General features: G+C 37.6%; 1 protein-coding gene across 6 annotated transcripts in view; it reads right to left on the bottom strand.

The window, feature by feature from the left end:
• Positions 1-23,582, bottom strand: part of STRBP (spermatid perinuclear RNA binding protein) — an 80,442-nt gene that overhangs the window by 15,873 nt on the left and 40,987 nt on the right. For 4 of the 6 annotated variants that reach the window (XR_013759709.1, XR_013759710.1, XM_079113787.1 and 1 more), the window contains 5 exons: positions 16,693-16,851; positions 13,237-13,371; positions 12,232-12,372; positions 9,000-9,123; positions 4,549-4,593 (listed from right to left, as the gene is read on the bottom strand). Coding sequence is in view for 4 of the 6 variants with exons in the window: in XM_079113787.1 (XP_078969913.1) it covers positions 4,549-4,593; positions 9,000-9,123; positions 12,232-12,372; positions 13,237-13,371; positions 16,693-16,851 (604 nt within the window). In the remaining 2 variants the exon portion in view is untranslated. Of the gene's footprint in view, positions 1-591; positions 1,930-1,978; positions 2,419-4,548; positions 4,594-8,999; positions 9,124-12,231; positions 12,373-13,236; positions 13,372-16,692; positions 16,852-23,582 lie in introns of those variants that run through there. The other 2 variants (XM_079113785.1, XM_079113786.1) reach the window with 2 other exon arrangements.

Consider the following 23,582-nt stretch of genomic DNA (forward strand, 5'->3'; position numbering starts at 1 on the left):
TTCAAATAATACAAACTGCAGCTGCCAATTAATAGTATTCCAAAGAAAGAGAACGACTGTAAATATTTAATTAATAAAAACTGGACACTATCAGCCATGCTTTTTCTTCTCAGTGATGGCTCTGTTTCATCCATAGGTCAGCAAAACAAATCAATGAAACATGAAAACTCCCAGCTGAAATGGGCCCTTCTTGTTTATGTCTAGCCGCTAATGCACAAGATGAGAATGACAAATTACAGCTATTTCCAGCAAGTGATGAGGTTTTATTAAAGTATCACCCACCACTAATAAAGACAAAAGGTCAAGAAGAAACAAATTATTATGTGATATACATCTGAGAATTGACGCTAACATCTGTGTTACATTGCCCACTTCACCTTCGTTTAGTGGTCCCAAAGAAATCTGACACGTTCAATTTGTCATATTTTGTGAAGCCCACTTTCACTGACGGGCACTGTTCAGTTCTGAAAAGCACAATTTAATAGGTAAAAGGAAGCTAATTCATAGACATTTTTAAGACACAGTGACGGATACTGACAGGGGACCACACTGTTGCCTTCATGGGGGTGAGTACCTTAATGAAACCATTACCTTCTAGTAACATCATCGGCTTTCCAAACAAGGTGAGAATGCAAGTGGAGGCCTCCGGTCTGCACCCTTTACAGAACAGCACAATGTTACCGATCAATTTCCACCAGCGTAACCAGGTGTCTTAAAAATAAATGCTGACCCATGGCTGAAACCTGTCACTTTTCACAGCAGCACTCAACAAGAACTGGGACAATCGAAGAGCAAGTTTTTATGGGGACCCTGTTGCTGCTTTAGATTCTGATGTAATTGAAGAGGAAAGGAAACCCTTCAATGAATCCCAGAAAAATCACTAATCTTTTATCTGCATGAAAAAAGTCAGGGAATGAACACAGTATCTTACAGAGTGAAGAAGGCCACAAGAACAAAAGAGGGTGATTGATTGATTAATTTATTTTTTGAAACTTGGAAATTCGTAAACTAGAATAATCACATTCCTCCTTCCCCATCTCTGGGTAGTGCCATCATTTTAATAAGCAATGCTGGGATAACAGAATGTAACCTTTATCAGGGGGACACCCTTGTACAACCAGAGTACAGGGTTTACAAAGTAAGTAGACTGGCTGGAACTAACAATCACTTTTGCCTTGTTTTAGCAGTTTGCTTACAAATGAATGGGTTTCTAGGGATAAGTTATTATTACTTTGCAATTCCTTATAATTTGATACCAAAGCATATCAAAAATAATAAGCTAAAACAATATTCAAACCCATATTTTATTGGCTTTAATTACACACTTCAATATTTACAAAGTTAAAGTTCAAATGAAAAGTCTCTATTGTTTTTAAAAAAAATAACTACAGCCCAAATTAAAGTGCCCTGGGGCAAGTACATATCACTCAGTTAAGAATCAGTGACTGCATCAGGAACCAGGCAGTACTCTGTGTTACAACAAAGCAGTTTATTTGTGATCAGTGTTTGAGACTCTATACATCCTTCACAAATTTAATTTTACATAATCTGATACTCTCTTAAAACTTAAACTTTGAACTGCTAGACTTTTATTTCCTTAACAGAAGGGCTGGTATAAATTATTTTCCAGAAATGAGGTACCGTTTCACAGAACTGGTTTCTCTTTTTTTTTGTTTGTTTTCAAGTTTTAAAGAACTAAATTTGTATTTGTTAAAATCAAAAAGTAGGAAAGATGTTCTTTACAAATAATTTTGATCAAGTATGTGTTCAAAGAAAGCAGAATAAAAAGGCTTCTCTAACATTCTGTATTGTACTGTATTGGTGTTCAATAGGAATGAGCTTCTGTCATTTGCTAAAAGAATGAGTAGTGGGGAACAGGATATGTTGGGAATTTCATAACGGGTAACAGAACCATTCTCTTGGGCAAACCTACAGAGAAAAGAAACGGAGAGGACTCCAAATAAGTTTAATACTCCAATAAAATTTTCAAAAAAAAAAATCTTACAGTAATTATCATTAACCTTTTCCAGATTAGTCATTCAACATGTACCATTTTGGAAGAGGCCCACAAATTTCTTACACATCTCCAATTTTGAAATGACTCTTATATTTCAATAAATAATATTTTCTACTCAAAAGTAAGATGGCTACATCATAAGAATTATATTCAGAAATGACATTTGAGTAAGCTGCCATGAATTGTACACATCAAAGTGATGCTATCAATATTCTACAGTGACTCTTAAAAATCCATATTGGTTCTCAGTTTGGCACATCACATATTAAAGGAGAAACAGGGATTGTCAAGATGCAAATCATAGCTTTCTGGGAAGGCCTCAGTTACCTGAAAGCTCCAACAGGAGCCACAACCAGGTGTTTCTCTTCTCAATGGCTACTGCCAATATTGGCATGGCAAATCTGGAAAGATTAATTACTTTCTTAATTTTGTAATTAATACGTTCTTGTGGCCTCACAAACTTCTGCATACTCAAGTAGGATTTGAAATCTGTTCCTATTCCTATTCTAATATTTAACCTATGGAGAAATCACAAAGCAGCAACAGCAGGTATTCAAGAGCACCAGATGATCAGAGGGAAATTACCCCACATGCAACAGCTTTACAAAGGCCAAAAGACATATTTACCTTACAGCCAAAATAAAGCATCATTTTAGTAGGTTTGCATCACAGTAACATTTAAAAACCAAATCTTTTATGTGAAAAATGGGGGCATCAAATTTTACCAGCTTTGGAAGTCAGTTATATGGCACATGGAAGACAGGAGCCTTCTGAACTGAGGCTCAGAGGCCACAGGGTGAAAGTATAATGTTAAAGGAGGAAAGGGAGGAAGGACCGAGAGAGAAAAAAGAGACTGAGGGAAAAATATCAATGGTAACTTAGAGGACAGATACAAAATATTTTACAAAGGGAAAAAGTAAGCTCTCACAAACAAACCTTTATTAAAGAATCTGAAACTTACTGCATGACTGAAAGACACAAACCTAAAAACCTGCCCTTGGAGGCACATGCTCTGGCGCTCACATAAGAAATAGTAGAACAAGTGAGTCAAATGTGCTACATCTGGATCAACTGAACAGACTCCATTCAGGAATGGAGTGGCCCAGGAGATCCAGAAGCTAGCTGAAAGGCAAAAGCCAATGGCCAAGCCAAAAGGAGCTAGAGAGTATGAATTCAGAAGGGAATCTGGGTGAAAAACATATGCTTGAATTAGTCCCCAATTCCCAATCACCCCATATTACTCCAACTCAGAATATGGGGAGGCCTTGGCCACAATGAGTGTGCCAGAGAAGACATGAGGAAAAGGATGTAAGTCTAGGTTTTGTACTTCCTAAATTGCTCCAAATATTTTAACCTTGCTACTTCTCTATATCTTTCCAGAATACACATGTTCTATCTTAATGGGCAAGGAAGTCAAAGTATTCACTTTCTACTTATTTCTACAGTTAGGAAATCAGAAGAAGCTTCAGTTTAGTAGTGTCTTAAGGACCCACAATTTTCATCCAAATAAAAATGGCAAAGCTGATGTGTGGACAGAATTAGCACAATGTGAAGGTCTGAGGCTCAAGTAGAGAATTCATGCCACAAATAGCAATATGGAGAGGGTCTTTTCCTTCTGGGTGCATGCACACTCAGCCTGGAGCTGTGTGAACACACATCCTTGTGCATGCGTGTGCACGCATGCATGCACACACGCGCTCATTCTCTCTCATTCTCATTCTCTCTCTCTCTCTCTCTCTCTCTCTCTCTCTCTCTCCTTCTCACAATGACAAACATCCTACAAGTGGCTGATTCTTTAATGTGTAGTACCTGAGAGTTCAGAAAAGAGTCTACAGCATATCACTGACTCCAAACCTATTGCCTCCATTGCCACATAAACCTCATTCAAAAGTTATCCAAAGGGCCACTGAGGTTCATTTGCATATTTGTTTTCTTTATTGAGGGGTTGGGGGTGGGACAGGCCTATGATTGTGTAGCATGAACTACTTCTGCAGAAGGAACTTAGGGAATACTGCTGGTGAACCCCTATCTCTCTAGGTCTAATGACATCCATTTATTTTATCTCCAAAGCAAAATGTACAGAAAAGGATGATGGCTACAAATTTGAAGTAAGCGTTTCTAATCTTGACTCAAATCACCCATAGTTCATACAGTTTCAAGCCAGAAACTTAAATATAGCTAAATAACTGGCATGCAGCCAAGCTAAAAACTGGTATGGCCCTTCAGTAGCCTTTGAATGGAGTGTAAGTTGGCTGTAAGAAGAAATACTTAAAATATTTAATTTCAATATGGTCATAAACAAGCAATTAGAACAAGCAATCCTTCAATCAGGCAAAGCAGAGAGAAGAGCAATTCCAACCAAACCAAGAACCACAAGGTTGTGGCATTTTCAAAGGGAATTTAAGTTGGGTCACTAGAATGATTAAGTCTGAGATTCTTCAATTCATGTGCTGAAACCCTGGATACAACTGTGCTTTGGATTTCTGTGAAAGACTAACTAAGAGAAGAAATGAGTAAGATGGTGTACATACCATAGGCAGGGGCAGCTGTGCTGTAACCATATGGTGTTCCATAGCCTGGTGCAAAGAAGAAGAAGGCAGATCAGTCCAGGACCAAGGGGAGCCAGAACTGGCCCCATTCACAAGCCACCTGGTTGGGCACCCTATGCCCTCAGAACTTCTTCCAGAAACTGTCCGTAAGAATGATTCCCAGAGTGGTCCAAGTCTGTGCCTACCTGATACAAAAGTCATGGCCACTAGGCTCTCCTTGAACTACCACAGTATCTACATCTAGAGTCTCTCATTGCATTTCCACACTCTACTGTAATCACCGACTTCTGTCTATAGTTCCCACTAGAGTGGCAAAGACCAAGTCTTAACTCATCTTTTTATCATCTGAACCTAGCGGAATATACAGCATTTGTTAAACAAAAGAATGCTTAGAACCAAAATAATTTTGCAAATTTGGAAAACAGAATTTTCCAAGTCTTGTTTTAGAAAACAGTGACAAAGAAGACTGGGGCCTCAGTTGACATTAAAGAAGGTACATGGGTCAGGTCATGGGCCCAAGGGCAAATTCTAGGACTTGTTGATATCTGAATGCCTGGCCCCAGCACCAGGTCTCCTGGTACTGACTGGTGAACTTGACATTAGCACCCAGTGCCTATGAAAAATGTTCATAATTATTAAGTTAAAAACTAGTACACAGAACAGATTTCCTCCACCCCCTGGTACTGGGAGAGGTGAATCCAGGAGCCTTTACTACTGAGCTATATCCCCTAACCTTTTTTTATTTTACTTTGAGACAGGTTTTCAATAAGTTGTCCAGACTGGCCTGGAACTTGGGATCCTTCTGCTTCAGCCTCCCATGTCCTTGAGATTACAAGCATGTGCCACTGTGCCTGGCCACAAATACTTTTGAATCAATTAGTCCTGACACCAATTTCTTCTATGTCATCACTTAGGTAATGTCTGAGTTGCCATTTTCTCATCTTTCAAATGAAAAATCACCCAAGCTACTTTGTAGTATTGTTGTAGGGATTAGAAATATCATCTTAACAAAAGCTATAGTCATTCAGGAAAAACAACTTAAAATATATAAATAGAAAGTAGCTTCAGTTAAATCTCTAGGAGGAAAAAAGAACAAAGGTACAATATCTATAAAGGCCCTACACAGATCCCTATCCGAAACAAATCTAAGTTTTCCATATTATAACTCCTTTTTCTAGAATCATTTCTGCTGCTCACAATGTTTTAGCTTCTCTCGGTGACCAACCATAACTCATTCCTGAGATTAGGATCATGTATCAATTCCTTGGTAAGTCTCCCAGGCACTTTGCCCACTCCTCTGCTCATCCAGTGCTGCAGCTTCCACTGGTATTGTATTGTGCTTATTCCAGCATCTCTCCCAGCCTACCTGACCTTGGACACTCGGGGTAAGTGGGCTAAGTCTGAGGCATCTTTGAATGCCCAGTTCTCAATCTCCTCTTTGAAAAAAGCTCAAATATATGCTAAAGAAGTAAACTTCTTTTCTGCACCAAATCAAAATATTTCTTGAAGGATGACAATGTTTTCCCACCCAGTCTATATTTAAATCATGTAAAACTGGGAGGAATACAACTCAGTCTTAGAGTTCACTAAATTGTGTATTTCAAGAAGATATAATACAGCTGAAAGAAACAGTAGGAACTGATGATGGTAGCAGAGGCCAAGAGAGAAACAAATGCTTTAAAAAGAAGGTTGTATATCAAATCTATTCCAAGAACTGGAAAATGTTTTTTAAGACTAAAGAGTTTTACCAAAACCGTTAAAGGGAGATTAAACTAACTGCTTAGCTAGTCACTGACTGGGGCCATCAGGATTCTAATCCTGACTTCACCTTTGACTAGCAAGGTGTCTTTGTACCTCTTATTTAACCTTCCTGAGCCTCAGGGTTGTATGCAGTAACTGAGTAGGTAGGGAAATTTAATTCAGTAATAAAACAACCTGAGACAGTCCTTGTTGCATAGACTAAACTCCAAAAATGGCATGTAACCTATTTATAATTTAAACTGACCTAATATGAATCTTCTCTAGGCCATAAGTGAATTTCTTTTTTAAAAGCTTCAGGATTCAGCCCTTATAGAGAGATCAAGGTAATGACATACAAGAAAAAGAATCCGGAAGCCATAGGTACACATAATTCCTCTCATGGTGACTACACTTGACCATAGCATCAAGAAGGAGGCAAACAGCCTAAGATCCAATACAAAAAGATGTGACCACATTAAACTCCCATGGAACACATTGTCAATGACAAACATAGTTCATTGTTGTTTAATGGAAGTTCTGCCCTTTCCATAATGCAATGAATGAAGCTGAAAGTATTAAATTTCAGTACAGAACATAAACATATCTTAATTTTGGATACAAACTATATCACACTTATAATGGCATATGTATAAGAAACTCATGCCATTTTTACCCCACACTCAGCACTCATCTTTTAGTGTTTTGCTTTGTTTTGTTTTTCTTTTTGGGGGGTGGGTACTAGGGATTGAACCCAGGGGCACTGCTTTGCCATTGAGCTACATCCCCAGCCCTTTTTAATTTTTTATTTTGAGACAGCAAGTCACTAAGTTGCTTAGAGCCCTGCTAAACTGCTGAGGCTGGCGTCAAACTTGTGATCCTCCTGCCTTAGCCTCCCAAGTCACTGAGATTCTTCCTATTTTTTCTAATAAAAAAAATCCTAGGTACTACCTTTGAATCCTCACTCTTTTTCATTCTGTATATTCATTTCATCAGTTCTGCTTCCCAAATACTCCTTTGGTATCTTCATTTCTTGCTACTCATCTACTCCCCTGCATCTACTGGGTTCCACTGTCTCTTACTTAGGACACTCATCTATAGTAGTTTTCTAATTGGTCTTGTCATACCCATGCCTGTCCCTGCAATCTATTCTTCACACTACAGAAGGTGTAATCTTTACAAATAAAGTCTGACTTTGTCACTTCTCTCCTCATGACTTCCCACTGCACTTAGGATTCTAAGACCAAAATCCAAGCCACAGCCTGCAGTACTGGAACTGAGTCTCCCACTTTAACTCACATCATTCCCCCACCTCTTCCTTTACCCAATGCTCTCCACACTCCAGACTTCAGAGTTCTTCTGCTTCTTCAAACAAGCCAGTATCCCCACCACCAACACCACCAAGTCTCTATACACGCTGTTCCCTCTGTGTGTAACACTCTTCCATCCCAGTCCTCTCTCAGTTAACACCTACTCATTCTCCAATGCTATTTTCCAGTGTCACTTCTTCAGGGACCCACGAGACTAGGTCAGGGGCCTCTGTTATATGTTCTCATAGCATGATGTCCTTCTTCAGTTTATAATTGTTATTACTTAAGTAACATGTCTCACTCTTCACACCATAAGCTGCAGGAGAGCAAAATCCAGGCCTGGTATGTGAAAAAAGCAGGCACACTCTTATACATCTATGAGTGATACAACTGCATCAACTTCTAGAGGTACGTACAATTCCAAAGCCACATCATTAATAAAACTTTCAAAAGGCCTGTTCTTAGAGGAAAACACAATCTAAGGGAACTTGTAAGGATACTACTTAAAAATAATGACTAATAAGACCCAATCTTTGTGACAATTTCATCTTGATCCAAAAGTACAAGTGGCTTACTCATCAAGTAAAAACTTCCAGTTTCAATATTGCAAAGAACTTCATTTTAACAAGACAACTGTACATTCACTGCTAAAGTGACATATGGATTAAACAGAAGAAGGCAGCTTTCCTGATTTCCCACAAGCCACAAGGTAAAATGGAAAGAATAATACAAACTTTGGAAATGCAAGCACCTACAATCAAATTCTTACTCTACTGCTCAGCAATTGTTTCAACTGGGACTAGCTACCTTATCTCCCCCCAAACCTCAATTTCTTTATCTAGGCATTAATTTCTACTTAGGAAACACTGTGAGGTTTAAAAGTTAAGTGAAATCATTTATATGAAAATACCTGGTGTACAGTAAGTTCTGGATAAGTAAGTTCCCCCTTTTCCCCCTTCTTTGTAATTCTTTTGTCTCTGATGATTCTTAAATTTAATAATGCCAGGCTTCACCCCAATTAAGAAGATTCCTGTTTTTTCTCTCTTGGTATAACCAACCTGACTCCTATGTCTCCATAGAGTACACCTGCTCAGGTGTTCAAACACCTCAATCTGTGGAACATCTTCCAGATTCCTCACTGTCAAAATGTGTTCCCTTCTTAAGTGCAATATTGCTCACTTGTCTCTCCCTCTGGGAAGACTCTACTTATTCAGCAGATACTTGGAGAAAACCTATGACATTCTGTAGATTCTTTTCAAGTTGTGTACACTTATCTTAAACCTGTGTTATATTTCCAGAGGCCCTCTATAACCTTGGAAAATGAAGATGTAATTCTTCATATCTCAGTTCCAAAGAGGCAGCCACTCTCTTGCAGTTAGTACTAACCTGGAGCTATGTAGCCAGGAGCAGCTGTAGCCCCAACAAAAGCTCCCCTTGTCAGAGTTCCTCTTCCTCTGCCCCGAACCGCCTGGACTGCTGCAGACACAGCTGTATTCACGACACCCTTTGCCTATAAAAAGGACATTTTCATCATTGACAGAAAGAAGAGCCATCAGTCTCTCATCTCTTTGATGCACAACCACCATAAGAAACTATGGGCCAATCAGATGAGAAAATCAGTCATCTGTAACTACGATCTTTGATGTATCACACGCAAATCAGAATTGACACCTACCTTACAGAGTTGTTCTGAAGAGTATGCTAGGCATATAAAAGTATGCAAACAGCTTCTTTTCACTTGAGGGTTGCTCAGAAAAGAGTGCTTATTCTACACACATATTTCAATAGTCAAATTGTATCCAAAGTTGTTTTAGGCCTGACTAAAGTAATTATAGACACATGATACCTAAGTTGGAAAGCACTGAATTTTCTGCCGAGGCAGAAAATATGCCAGCAACAAACTACCTAGAATTACGTACAAACCTGAGTGATTAAAAATAGAACAGATCAAGACAGAAAGACCAAAGATATAGACATCAGTTCCTCATCCGTGACCTCAGGAAGGTCATGGATTTTCTGTGAGCCTGTTTGTTCTGCTGTATGTACATATATGTATGTTTCTATCAATCTAAATAAACACTATCACCAAGACCTCTTCTTGCTCTAAACTGCTATAGGACACTAGGGAAGTCACATCATATCTATTTCTATTTCTCTCTCTCTCTCTCTCTCTCTCTCCCCCCCCCCTCCCTCTGGTAGTCTCCCCACTAACTGTAAAATGAGGATAATGATACCCACTTCATTTTCCTTAAAGTAGAAACAGCAACTGAAAGTACAGACATGAAAACAAATTAAAAATTAAAACCGGTAAATTAAGGAGCAAATGTACATAAGACTACTAAAACACCCCTTTCCCAAAGACAAAATTTAGGAAAAGAGAACGGTGTCCAGTTTTAATTTAAATATTACAATTATTTTTAGTGCACAAATGCAATAAACTCAGCTAGAAACCACTAAGATTCCCTACTAAAAATGAGGTACAAGGAAAGTGGTGCACAGCTTCAAAGCACACTGTCTGATATAGTCAACAAGAATCTTTGAAGAAGATGGAATCAGAGATACACATGTTCATTTGGCATGGAAAAATCATCATTTCTTTGTCCTCCTTAGATAGCTGCTACCTCTGATATGACCAGTCTGAAGACACTTCCAAGGTCAAATGTATCATGCACAGGGACAGTCATTTTCCTCTGCTTGAAATAAACCAACCCACACATCCAAAATAGACTGCTTCTTGGCTGTCAAACACATTGAACACATGAGTTTTATAGCTTCTAGTATGGAAAATTTCTAAAAATGAGTTAACTTCATATAGACTTTTTTTTTTTTTTTTTTTTTTTTTAATACAGCTTAGTTGAAAACAGTCAGGAAGCAACAATCTGGCAGCAGCAAGTAATTCCACCCAGGTCCAACTCCTACTATCAGCAACAATCTTCAATAAATACTTGAACAGTCTGATAAATAATTGAACCTACTAGGCTTTATAAAGCACTAAAATTAACTGACCAAATCCAGGGTGTAACCCATGGGGGAAAAAAAACAAAACAAAGCAATGAAACAATTATTTTTGTGCTTAATCTAGAACATAATTTGTTATAAGAGATTTCAGGAAAAGAAGATCTTATTTTCTACATACATACCACTGTAATTTAACAGCTCTATTTTTATTATTGCGGGGAGGGGCTGGGCACCAGGAATTGACTCAGGGGCACTCAACCACTAAACCACATCCCCAGCTCTATTTTGTATTTTATTTTATTTTGTATTTTATTTTTATTGTATTGTATTTAGGGTCTCACTGAGTTGCTTAGCACCTTTCCATTGCTGAGGCTGGCTTTGAACTTGTGATCCTCCTGTCTCAGCCTCCTGAGTCACTGGGATTACAGGCATGTGCCACCTCACCCGCTCTATTTTTATTTTATCTTAGTAATTAAATTTGTTTGTATTTTGAACCCGAGAATTTAATCAGCATTTGTTACAATTGATACAAGAAGTTTAAATATAAAACAAATGTCTAGATGAATATATAATTCAACAGAGAAGACCCAATTTGAAAGGGAACCTCTACCATCACAGCAGTGTGACTACATGCAAATTTCTTAGTTTTCTCTTCTACAAATAGATAAATTCTATCCTCCTAAAATGGACTTAGCAAAAAAGGACCTAAATATAATGTTTAACAGAAGTTTAAATAGCTAAGTTCCTTCTATTAGTCTAAGCATTTTTAATGTCTCTATGACATAGTATTTTCAGACATTATACTAGCACTCTCCATGAGACAGAGACTGTCTTATATTGACTTACATATCCCTTTTCCCCCCACACTGACACACAAGATACATGTCCAGAAATACACATATGGGGGCAAGGTACTGAAGATTGAACACAGGGGTGCTTTTAACCACTGTACTACATCCCCAACCCTTTTTATTATTTATTTTGAGACAACATCTCACTAAATTGCTAAAGCTGACCTTGAACTTGCAATACCCCTCTCTCAGACTTCCAAGTAACTAGGATTACAGGCATGCACTTACTATGCCCAGCTTAGAAAACACTTTTTAAATTAAGGGACGGAAGAATCTCATACCCAAAAAGCATGTAAGGAAGAGGTTATCTTTTCCAAATAACCCTGAGACAATCCTGGGTCTTTAATGGCACTGACATTCCTAGCCAGTAATTTATACAAGCAACACCATGTCACCCTTTTGCACTGCCCACAGAAGAAAACCCCAAATAAACAATGTAAAAATACACAGTAGAAATAAAGTGGAAGAGGAGATGAAAAGTTAGAAGAAAAGTGAGCCCTAGGGCAATCTGTCAGCTCCCTGAGCTAAAAAAATGCTTACACCTACCAAAAGTCCAAATCACCTCAACATTTCACCTCGTCAAGAATTACCCCAATCCTCCAAATAATGCTATCAGTGTCTCTTGTAGCTATATAATTTGCCTTCAAAAAACAGAACAACTGGTCTTGATACATATTATTCATGAACTAGCCCCTTGAAAAACCTGTCAAATAAATGATAAAGAAACAACTTCAGAAAAAGGTAAAGCAGCAAGTGTATAGGAAATTATATTTTTCAAAAGTATTGCAAAGATTTAGCTTAACTCATACCTGAGGAATAATCTTCTTTTTCTTATTATTTGCCGCATTGGGTCCAGAAAACAGCTTCTCCAGGGCAGCTAGGGCTGCACTTGCCTTGGCCACTTTCTTATTTGGACCTGCGCCTCTGAATTTCTGTCCATCTACTTCTACCTGAAATTAAGAACACCACTGTGCAATTATCCCATGCAATTCCTCTATGTAGCTTTAATTTAAACTTATCATACCATGGAAAACAACAGTAATCAAACAGTACCAAAAGAACTGATAAGAGTTGTTTTAATTTGCATTTCTCTAATTACTAGAGATGTTGTACATTTTTTCATAATTTATTAATCACCTGTATATCTTCTTCTATAAAGTGTCTGTCTGTCCACGCAGCCACATCAATTTTTATAGCAGCTCAATTCACAATAGCTAGACTGTGGAACCAACCTAGATGCCCTTCAACAGATGAATGGCTAAAGAAACTGTGGTGTATATATATATATATATATATATATATATATATATACACAATGGAATATTACTCAGCTATAAAGAATAATAAAATTACGGCATTTGCAGGCAAAGGATGAAATTGAAGAATATCATGTTAAGTGAAATAAGCCAATCCCAAAAAACCAAAGGCTGAATGTTTTCCCTGACAAGTGGATGATGACATATAATGTGGGTGGGGGGTAAGAAAAGAATAGAGGAACTTTAGATTATGTAGAGGGAAATGAGAGGGAATAGGGGTATGAAAAATAGTGGAATAAGACATACATCATTACCCTATGTACATGTATGATTACACCAATGGTATGAATCTACATTGTGCAAAACCATAGAAACGAAAAGATGTACCCCATTTGTGTATAATCAATCAAATGAATCAAAATGCTGTTAAAAATTAAAAAAAAAAATAATTAGAAAAAAAGAACCGATAGAGTCTAACAATTTTTTTCATATGTAAGTTCAGGATATCCTAGGTCTATGAGAGGAAAAATAAGACTGGCATGTTATCTAGAAACACACCTCCATTACAAAGCGCTTGTCATGGCTTCCACCAGTCTCTGAGATGAGTTCATACTTGAGACCTCTTCTTTTTTCATTGAGCTCCATTACAGGATTTTTGCCACTTGCTGTGAGGATAGGGCCCTGAGTTCTTACCTAAAAAATACAAAGAGAATCTAGAGGTTCAAATAAGATTTTAAACTATTAAATTTTTTAAAATTATTTATTTGTTCTTTTGAGTATACATGACAGTAAAATGTACTTTGACATATCATACATACATGGAGTATAACTTCCCATTTTTGTGGTTGTACATGATGTGAAGTTATACTGGTGGTGTACGAATTTCTTATTAACACAATTATACTAAAAAGGAAGTTCAAAATTTAAATTCAACTTTAAAACCTTTAGGGGCAAGGATGAGTCACTTCTATACACTGAAGGCAAAATATCAAAGGTGTGGAAATCTACAAGCAATAAATAACTGCAGTCAGCCTGCCTTTGAAGCAAGCCTATCCCAAAAGACCAGTATGCAAGTCCAATGGAATATAGTCATGTTATTCCAGGACCATGTAAAGTCTGATCTGTCCTGCTCAGGGCCTAAGAAATACACATTTAAGTGATTTAAAAGGAGAACAGAACAACTGGGATTCATATGATGCTACAGGTTAGGAAGAAATAACTCAAATTGGAATGTGGAAGGGAAATATTACTATAAACCCCTCAATCTCTAAACAGATTTAAGAGCACCTATATGTAAAATCAGTAGACTACAGACTGTGGATTCTGAAATTTTAAAATAATAATAGCATCATTCCTTGTCCTAGAGGAGCTAGAGTATACTGGAAAGAACAGAGCTAATCACTGCAAAACATGTATGTTAAAGAACAGATGCATGCTGTGGAAACACAGAAGGGATTACTTTCTAGAGCAATGAGGACAGCTTTTTTGGAAGTAACAAGTAAGCCTGACCTTAAAGGGTAAGTACCAGGCTGTCCTCAGGAGGAATCAAGGAGAAAGGGAATTCTGGATGGGAGAAACAGCAATGTAAAGACCCAAGAGAGCAAAGAACATTTGTTTGGAGGAAGATGAGAATAACTTCAACATATGGCAACATACAGCAGTGAGAAGAGAAAGCTAGTATACTAGGACCTGGATAGGGTCAAATCACATAGGACTTTGTATGCCAGCAAATGAGCCTTGACTTTATAATGGACAATCTGGAAGCCAGTCAAAGAGTTTAACCTGGCAACCGACATGAGGAGACTTGTGTTGTAGGAAAATCACTCTAGTAGTGGTAAAAAGCACTGGCTTGAAGGAGGATGTGATTACAAGTGGGGGCGGGGGAATAATTCACATAAAAATGTGAAGATTCAAATGAAGACAGAGACTAGCACCAAAACATAACAAAACAAAACAAAACAAAAATGCTCTGATTATAATTTTGAGAAAAGAAGGACCTAACAGACTGAGTACTCTTTGAGATCAGAAATCATGTCTGTATAATTCCACTTTAGTAATTGCTCAAGAAATACTGAACAAACAAAATGCCCAGAAGTATGATGATGCATATAAATCCAATGAATATCAAGAGTTTCCTAATAATGTACTCTGTAGATCAGTAAGCAGTTGCTGCTACAGAGGTGAAACAATGGACAATTTTCAAGGAAAGTTTAATGAACATTCCTGGGTCTTTTGCAATAAACATTTGTTCATGATCGGTTTTCATAATTCATATTTTGAAACTGTCATGACCATCTTTTAAAGACCATGAGTAATTATTAAAACCAGGTCCATACCTGCTTCCCAAACCTAAAATCACTTTTATAAAAATGAGTCCAGACAAAAAAGTGTTTGATTTTTAGGGCTAGAGATGTAACTCAGTGGCAGAGTATGTGGCTTAGCATGTGTGAGGCCCTGAATTCACATACATGACACAATTTGTTTTAATCAGTAGTAATCAGTTCCTAAACAAAGAAATAAAAACTAAGGACTTTTGCTCCCTCCCATTACCACATCATAGAGAAACAAAGTATAGACGTAGTAGCTAACAAAACCTCCATATACTCACATGGCTGCTCTTAATGCAGCCCACCTCCCTCTCCCTTCCCAATTGCTTGTGTACTTAATGGTCTGAACCTTGTAATTTACAAGGCCTTTCTTCTCTTGATATACAGTGCCAGCAAAACACCACCTAGCCCTGTGCTTTCCACAGCCAGGCGCCACGTCTGTTCTCCACAGTATTCCATGGAGAGCCCAGTGTGTCTTTCTCAGGCTTCAGCCCCATCAGTCCTCTCCATACTGGCCCACTTGACACTTTTCAAACATGTACTTCCAATTTCAGGTCTTTACACCTCCTCTTTCTTCAGGCATGATTTCCTCTTTCCACTTTTCCCCACATGGCAAAACTCACCATCTACAACCTTGCTCACATTGTACTACCTCTGATTTTACATAACTCTGTGTAAGTGTTTGTGGCAGTCACATAATCACTTCGTTCTTTGAGATTTCACCTTATGTATTCATTTTGCAATCACAATACTTATCACATTATATTATCAGTTGTTATAAACATGTCTTTTTGCCCTTCTAGCCTGGGAGCATCTTCAGCCTCTGGAAACAAGATCTTGCAGCACCTGCAGGTACTAAAGGGGTTTATGGACTGAAATAATTAGTATATTAAATGACAAAGTATCAAGGTACAAGTTCTACTTAGGATTTTTTGTTCAGTTTTTGGTGTTTTTTTTTTTTTTTTCTTACAAATGACAAAGTTTAAAAAAATATATATATATATAAATGCAAGTTCTTGCTGTTACTCCAAAGCCCATTTCCTTTACAGAGAATGAAGTAAATGAGGGTTCCATGAATCCCTCAATGTGCTGACTATACACAGTACTTGAATTCCGTCCTCATTCTATTATCTGTGTTGATAAGGTCACACGTCAGGATTTCCTCAGATTCTAAGGTACATTCTGAGTCAGGCTATGCCCCCTCCTTTAGGGTTGTACGAACTAAAAGACAACACAATGCCCCCACAAACACACACAGCTTTAGCACACACCAAATAATCCCAAGTTGTCTCCATTATATCTTTTCATTTTCTGCCCTTCAGTTAGTGCTGAGACTGTTGACATGTTACAATAACGACATACCAGAAGCACATTCCAAGACAAGTTAACAGGGAAATACTAATTAAGTTACGGTATCCATGTGTTATACAGTATATAGTTATGCTGACAAATATTTTTAGGAAAAAATATCAAGATTTAAAACTGCATGAAAATATGACCATCTTCATAAAAATATTCATGAAATAAATCTAGATGAAAATAAACCAAAATATTGATGATATCTGCCCCTAGGATTTTCTTATTTATTCTTTTTCACATCTTTTTAAATTTTCTACATATGTACTATATTACTTTTTTTCTAAGGGAACACACACACACACACACACACATATACACACAAGTATACCTCTAAGGTACTGGAGGTTTCAGTTGTAGAATTTCCAGTATTATTGCTTGAGTTTGAAGACACTGTTTCATTTTTGCTTTCATTGTCTGATTTTTCATCGGAACTCATACATTCAATATCTGCATCAAAGCCTGTTGGATATCCCATTGCCTGTAATACCTGTGAAAATCACATTAAGGTACAGTTAGTTTTATTTAAGTACCAGAGATCACAGAGAATAGATGTATAATTGAGAAAAAAAGATTCGAATTCATAACATTTTGATTCATAAAACATCTTTGAGGAAGAGCAAGATTGTGCTAAATCTATAAATCCTCGATTAAATAAGGTGCACCAACAGGGTATTGCTGTAGGAAAATGAGTAAACCTCCTCTGAGTAATCAGGTCTAAACACAGAATTACAGAAATGCAAACCTGAGGTTGTTCCTAGTTCATTTAATCTGAATATGAGAGGTAGCAAAAATAAATACCACAAGCAGGTTCAACCAATGAGATGAGAAGGAAAGTAAAACAGTACACTGTCAAATATGCTGGACTCAAAAAGACCCAAGAGTCTAATTCTACAGTTCTTTCTCCTCTACTCCTTAATTTTCCAATCTGCAGAACAGGAAGACTGGATTAGCTGGTCTCTAGATTCTATGACTCAGGCTAGGGGTATAGCTCACTAGTAGATCACATGCCTAGCATATGCAAGGCCTTCAGTTTGATCCCCAGAATCACAAAAAACAAAGACAACAAATTCCATGAAGGGAAATTGGCCCAGAAAGGGAATCAAGAAATTTTTTTACCTTTGAACCAATTTGTCTGTTAATTACAAATAACATCTAAAGCTTTCTACTTATTGACTTTGCATTCAACTTAGAAAAGACTGTCTCTAGGTTTACTCTCCATACTAAATGAGTCAGGCACAATTCTCAGCTTGCATTTCCATCCCTCTCTCTCAAGGTTTTATTAGTTTATGACGACTTCCACTGTTCAAGCTAATAATGTTTCTATCCAAAGCCTGGGATTTTTCATACTTTTCTTGAAATAAAGCCTTCAGAAAAGTGGGTGTTTATGTCTGTGTGCACACATGTGTATCTTTTAATACCTCCTTCCAGGTTATACAGCTTTTTACATATTTCTAAGAGAATATATCCACTAGCATCTTTATAAGCATCCACCCAAATAGCTTGATACTACTTTGTTGGTTACTAATTAAAGCTTTACTTTAATAGTAATCAATTGGTGATGCTGGGGATGGGAACCCAGGGCTTTGCAACACTAAGCACATGCTCTACCACTAAGCTAAATCTCCAGCCCTTAAAGCTTTATATCAAAAAAATGTAGGAAAAGATTCCTGAAGATCCCTGTATTTGTTTCAGCTTTTAACTGTTTCAAGTTGGAGTATAAAGAACTGTCATATTTCTTTATTGTACCAACTATACTTAGTAATGTCTCAAAAAAACATTATAGTCATAAGAATGAGAAACCAGATTTCACAGAAACTGGCATCATGTGTAAAGTATTTGGCCAGTATAAATAAAAGTGCTGTTACTCTAAACAAAAAACAAACAAAAAGGCGTAAGTAGAACTATGTACCAAGATAACCTGAAATTAATTCATCCAATTACATGAAGACCTTGAGATTCTAATCATAAATTCCTTGTATTTATTTGGGAGTAGTCAAGAACCCTTTTTTAACATCTTGAGTTCTAAAAGTACTCAGGTAGCACTTAACACTAAGTACACTAACATCATTTGGTTATATGTTCACAATATTTTATAAAGAAAAATGCCTTCTCTGCTGTCTGAATCCTGAAAATATGCTCTTCCTGAGAAATCTCAACTCAAAGAGCTTGCAGCCCAAAATTAACACTAGTATTGCAGACTGCAAGTCAAAAACCATGCATCACAAATCTGATCTGTATATCCCAACAAAAATTCCTGACAATGTTTCCCAACTTAACAGACAACTAAAACAGTCTAACATAAATTATTTAACACTTCGCTCCACCCTTCTCATGTTATCAGAGCCTTTACTTACTTGTTATTACAGCAACATATTTCAATAGTTACAAATAGTTTATATATTATCTTTCAGAAATATGAATCCATTTTCAATGCAAATAGATATTCAATAATTATTTTAAAATTTCAAATTAAGTCATTTTTGTATGAACGCACATTCTAAGAGTATTTACTAGTATATATGCTACAGCAGTTGAAAAAGTTAAAAGTTTTCAGATCTCAGGAACTGACAAAAACTCTACTTGACCAAAATCTACACAGGATCCTGTGAGCCACTTTTTAACTCGGCCCCATCCTCAGTCCTTGTCCTTAAGAACAAAGCCACAGCAAGATCCTGCCAAGTTGGTTTTGCCAGAATTCCCCACCTTCAATATCTGATAAAAATTACCTCAGCCCCACCCAAGTGATATCTGATTATCCTGGCCTGACTTCAGCAAGAATCCTGTTAAAGTCTATTCAGCCAAAAATCCTCCTTTACCCCTGATGCTGCTTCTTAGTAATTTTCCATTCGTGGATCCCTCCCTTGTCCTTGGCTAACAAACCTCCACTTGTCTACTATCCGCAAAATTGAACTGAGTTCTATGCTAAGGTCCCTTTCCCCATTGCAATAGTTACTAAGTAGAATTTATTTTTGCCACTTCCACAACAGTTCAGCTCAACTTTTCTGATGGAATCAAAATTTGTTTGGAATCAGTATTAAAGTCAAAAAAGAATATACCAAAGAAAAGTAAGTGTCTGTTAATTTAAAACTAATAAACACATTAACTGAGCTTAAAAAAATCACCAGAAAATTTATGTAAACAAAGTGACTAGGTATAAAACCATATTCTTGAGATCCAAGATGGCGGACTAGAGGAAGGCTGCGTTCCTTGTTGCTCTGTAACTCCAGTTTGAAGCAGAGGATATTTGTTTCTCGGTGAGGCAGTTTTTGCTGCTTATTGATCCCCTGCTGTTTACCCGATTTATCTGCTGTGATCACCTGCAGTCTGCCAGCATATCGATGCCTTTTTTGAGTGCAGATTGCTCACTGTCAGGTGTCTATCATCCACCATTTGCCTGCCTCTCACCTGTCCATCTCCTGCCTTACACCTATCCATCACCCAACGCACGAGGTTCACCTCCTGATCGTCAGCCAACAGTCAGCAAACTGATCAGCGACCGCCAGGGGAGCACCAGCTGCCTGCTGTTGCCAGGACGTTCACTGTTATAGTACCTGTAGGTTTGATTACACGTGGCTACCGCCATTTTGAGACAGCAGCCAGGCCCCGTAGGACCCCTGGCCGGACTGACTGAGCCCTGTCTCCAGGATCCCTCAGCCCGACTGATCACTCCCTGCCTCTGGGGCCCTCAAATCGACTGACTGCTCCCTGCCGCCAGGACACCCAGACCAACTGACTGCACCTGGCCTCCAGGATCCCACAACACCACCAAACACAACCAGACCTCCAGAACCCCTGCCTGACCAACCGCATCCCACCTCCAGGACCTCCAGCTGAACGCGTCCACCCCTGAGCTGTAGCTCCCCATTTGCCAACACATTTCAAAGCCAGAGCGGCCATCTTGGATAATCCTGGAAGCCTTAGCTCCGATCTTTAGGTGGGGCAAAACCCATCCTGAGACACCTGCTGGAGGCTTGAAGCTCATTGTCAGGTACCTCTAATGCATCAGGCCACTGAACACTGGGAGGTTTCATTACTATATGACTGTTATACCATAGAATTTCTTTTTTCTACTTATTGAAAAAATTTAAGTATTCAATTCTTTACTTTTCTTGCTCTCTTTTCCTTTTGTTTACCTGTTCCCTCAGAGTCTCTTTCTCCCTTTTTTGCATGCTAATACCCAATTTCTGTTGATTACATTCTCACCCTTTCTATTTTCTAGAACTTCTGTATATTCTTTTCTTATCCCATTAACAGCCACATTCTACATCCCTCTGCATCCTCTTTGTCCTCCATTTGAAGCTGCAGACCTTATTGCAAACCTGTTTGTTTTACCAAAGATAATATTTGAACTCATTCTGTTTATTATGACAATTTTGTTATTGTACTCATAGGGGCTATTTGGTCTAGGATTGCATAGTGTCTGAATTGGGCACTGCTAATATTGATTTCCCTCTAAAGAAAGGGTTTTGGAAACCTAAAGGGCCACTATAAGCCTATAGGGGGAAATCTGCAATACCCAGATCTGCACTGCTAGAGGGGAAGATACATGAACAACATGAAAAAACAAGGGAAGAAAATGATCCAAACAAATCTAGATTCTATAGTAATAGGATCCAATGACAGTATGTTAGAAGAAATGTCAGAAAAGGACTTCAGATTATACATGATTAAGATGATTCACGAAGCAAAGGATGAGATAAGAGAGCAAATGCAGGCAATGAATGATAATACCAATAAGCTGAAAGAGCAAGTGCAGGAAGCAAAAGATCATTTCAACAAAGAGATAGAGATTCTCAAAAAAAAAAAAAATGGAAATCCTTGAAATGAAAGAGACAATAAACCAAATAAAAAACTCAATGGAAAGCATCACCAAAAGGCTAGACCACTTGGAAGACAGACAATGAAGACAAAAAAATATTTAATCTTGAAAATAAAGTTGCCTAAACAGAGAAGATGGTAAGAAATCATGAACAGAATCTCCAAGAACAATGGGACATCATGAAAAGACCAAATTTAAGAATTATTGGGATTGAGAAAGGCACAGAGATACAAACCAAAGGAATGAACAACCTATTCAATGAAATAATATCAGAAAATTTCCCAAACCTGAAGAATGAAATGGAAAATCAAATACAAGAGACTTACAGAACACCAAATGCACAGAATCACAACAGATCCACACCAAGGCACATCATAATGAAAATGCCTAACATTCAAAATAAAGATAGGATTTTGAAGGCCGCGAGAGAAAAGCATCAGATTACATATAGGGGGAGACCAATACAGATAGCAGCCGACTTCTCAACCCAGACTCTAAAAGCTAAGAAGGGCCTGGAACAACATATTTCAAGCTATGAAAGAACATGGTTGCCAACCAAGAATCCTATACCCAGCAAAACCTTCAGATTTGAAGATGAAATAAAATCCTTTCATGATAAACAAAAGTTAAAAGAATTTATAAATAGAAACCCTGCACTACAGAATGTTCTCAACAAAATATTCCATGAGGAGGAAATGAAAAACAACAATGTAGGTCAGCAAAGGGAGGAACTACATTAGAGAAAAACCACTCAAAGGAGAAACCAAGCCAACTTAAAAACCAAAAATCAGCCAAATGACTGGGAATACAAATCATATCTCAATAATAACCCCTGAATGTTAATGGCCTAAACTCATCAAACAAAAGACATAGACTGGCAGAATGGATTAAAAAGAAAGACCCAACAATATGCTGCCTGCAAGAGACTCATCTCATAGAAAAAGACATCCACAGACTAAAGGGTGAAAGGATGGGAAAAAACCTACCACGCACATGGACCCAGTAAAAAAGCGGGGGTTTCCATCCTTATATCAGATAAAGTGGACTTCAAGTCAAAGTTAGTCAGAAGGGATAAAGAAGGACATTTCATACTGCTTAAGGGAAACATAAATCAGGAAGACATAATGATAGTAAATATTTATGCCCCAAACAATGGTGCATCCCTGTACATCAAACAAATCCTTCTCAATTTCAGGAATCACATAGACCACAACACAATAATCCTGGGTGACTTTAACGCACCGCTGTTACCACTAGATAGATCTTCCAAACAAAATCCAACCAGAGAAACCATAGAACTCAATAACACAATCAATAACCTAGACTTAATAGACATATATAGAACATTTCATCCATCAACGAGCAGATACACTTTCTTCTCAGCAGCACATGGTACCTTCTCGAAAATAGACCATATGTTATGCCACAAAGCAGCCCTTAGGAAATGCAAAAATACAGAGATACTGCCTTGTGTTCTATCAGATCATAATGGACTGAGAGTAGAAATCAATGACAAAGTAAAAAAAGGAAATTACTCCAACACTTGGAGACTAAATAATATGCTATTGAATGAAACATGGATAACAAAAAATATCAGGGAGGAGATTAAAAAATTCTTAGAGGTCAATGAGAATGATGATACAACATATCAAAATCTCTGGGACACTATGAAAGCGGTACTAAGAGGAAGATTCATTGCATGGAGCGCATTCCAGAAAAGAATGAAAAGTCAACAATTAAATGACCTAACATTACAGCTCAAAGCCCTAGAAAAAGAAGAACAGAATAACAGCAAAAGTAGTAGAAGACAGGAAATAATTAAAATCAGAGCTGAAATCAATGAAACTGAAACAAAAGAAACTATTCAAAAAATTGACATAACAAAAAGTTGGTTCTTTGAGAAAGTAAACAAAATAGATAAACCCTTAGCCACACTAACAAAGAGAAGGAGAGAGAAGACTCAAATTACTAAAATACATGAAGCAAAAGGAAATATCACAACAGACACCATTGAGATACAGAACATAATGAGAAGCTACTTTGAAAATCTGTATTCCAACAAAATAGAAACTACCAAAGACATTGACAAATTTCTAGAGACATATGCGCCTCCCAAACTGAACCAGGAGGACATACATGATTGAAACAGATCAATATCAAGCAGTGAAATAGAAGAAGCCATCAAAAATCTACCATCCAAGAAAAGCCCAGGACCAGACGGATTCTCAGCCGAGTTCTACAAGACCTTCAAAGAAGAACTCATTCCAATACTTCTCAAAGTATTCCAGGAAATAGAAAAGGAGGGTACCCTACCGAACTCATTCTATGAAGCTAATATCGCCCTCATACCCAAACCAGGAAAAGACACATCAAGGAAAGAAAATTTTAGACCAATATCC

This window comes from Sciurus vulgaris, assembly GCF_902686455.1.
Source record: "Sciurus vulgaris genome assembly, chromosome: 15".
Taxonomy (NCBI): Eukaryota; Metazoa; Chordata; class Mammalia; order Rodentia; family Sciuridae; genus Sciurus; species Sciurus vulgaris.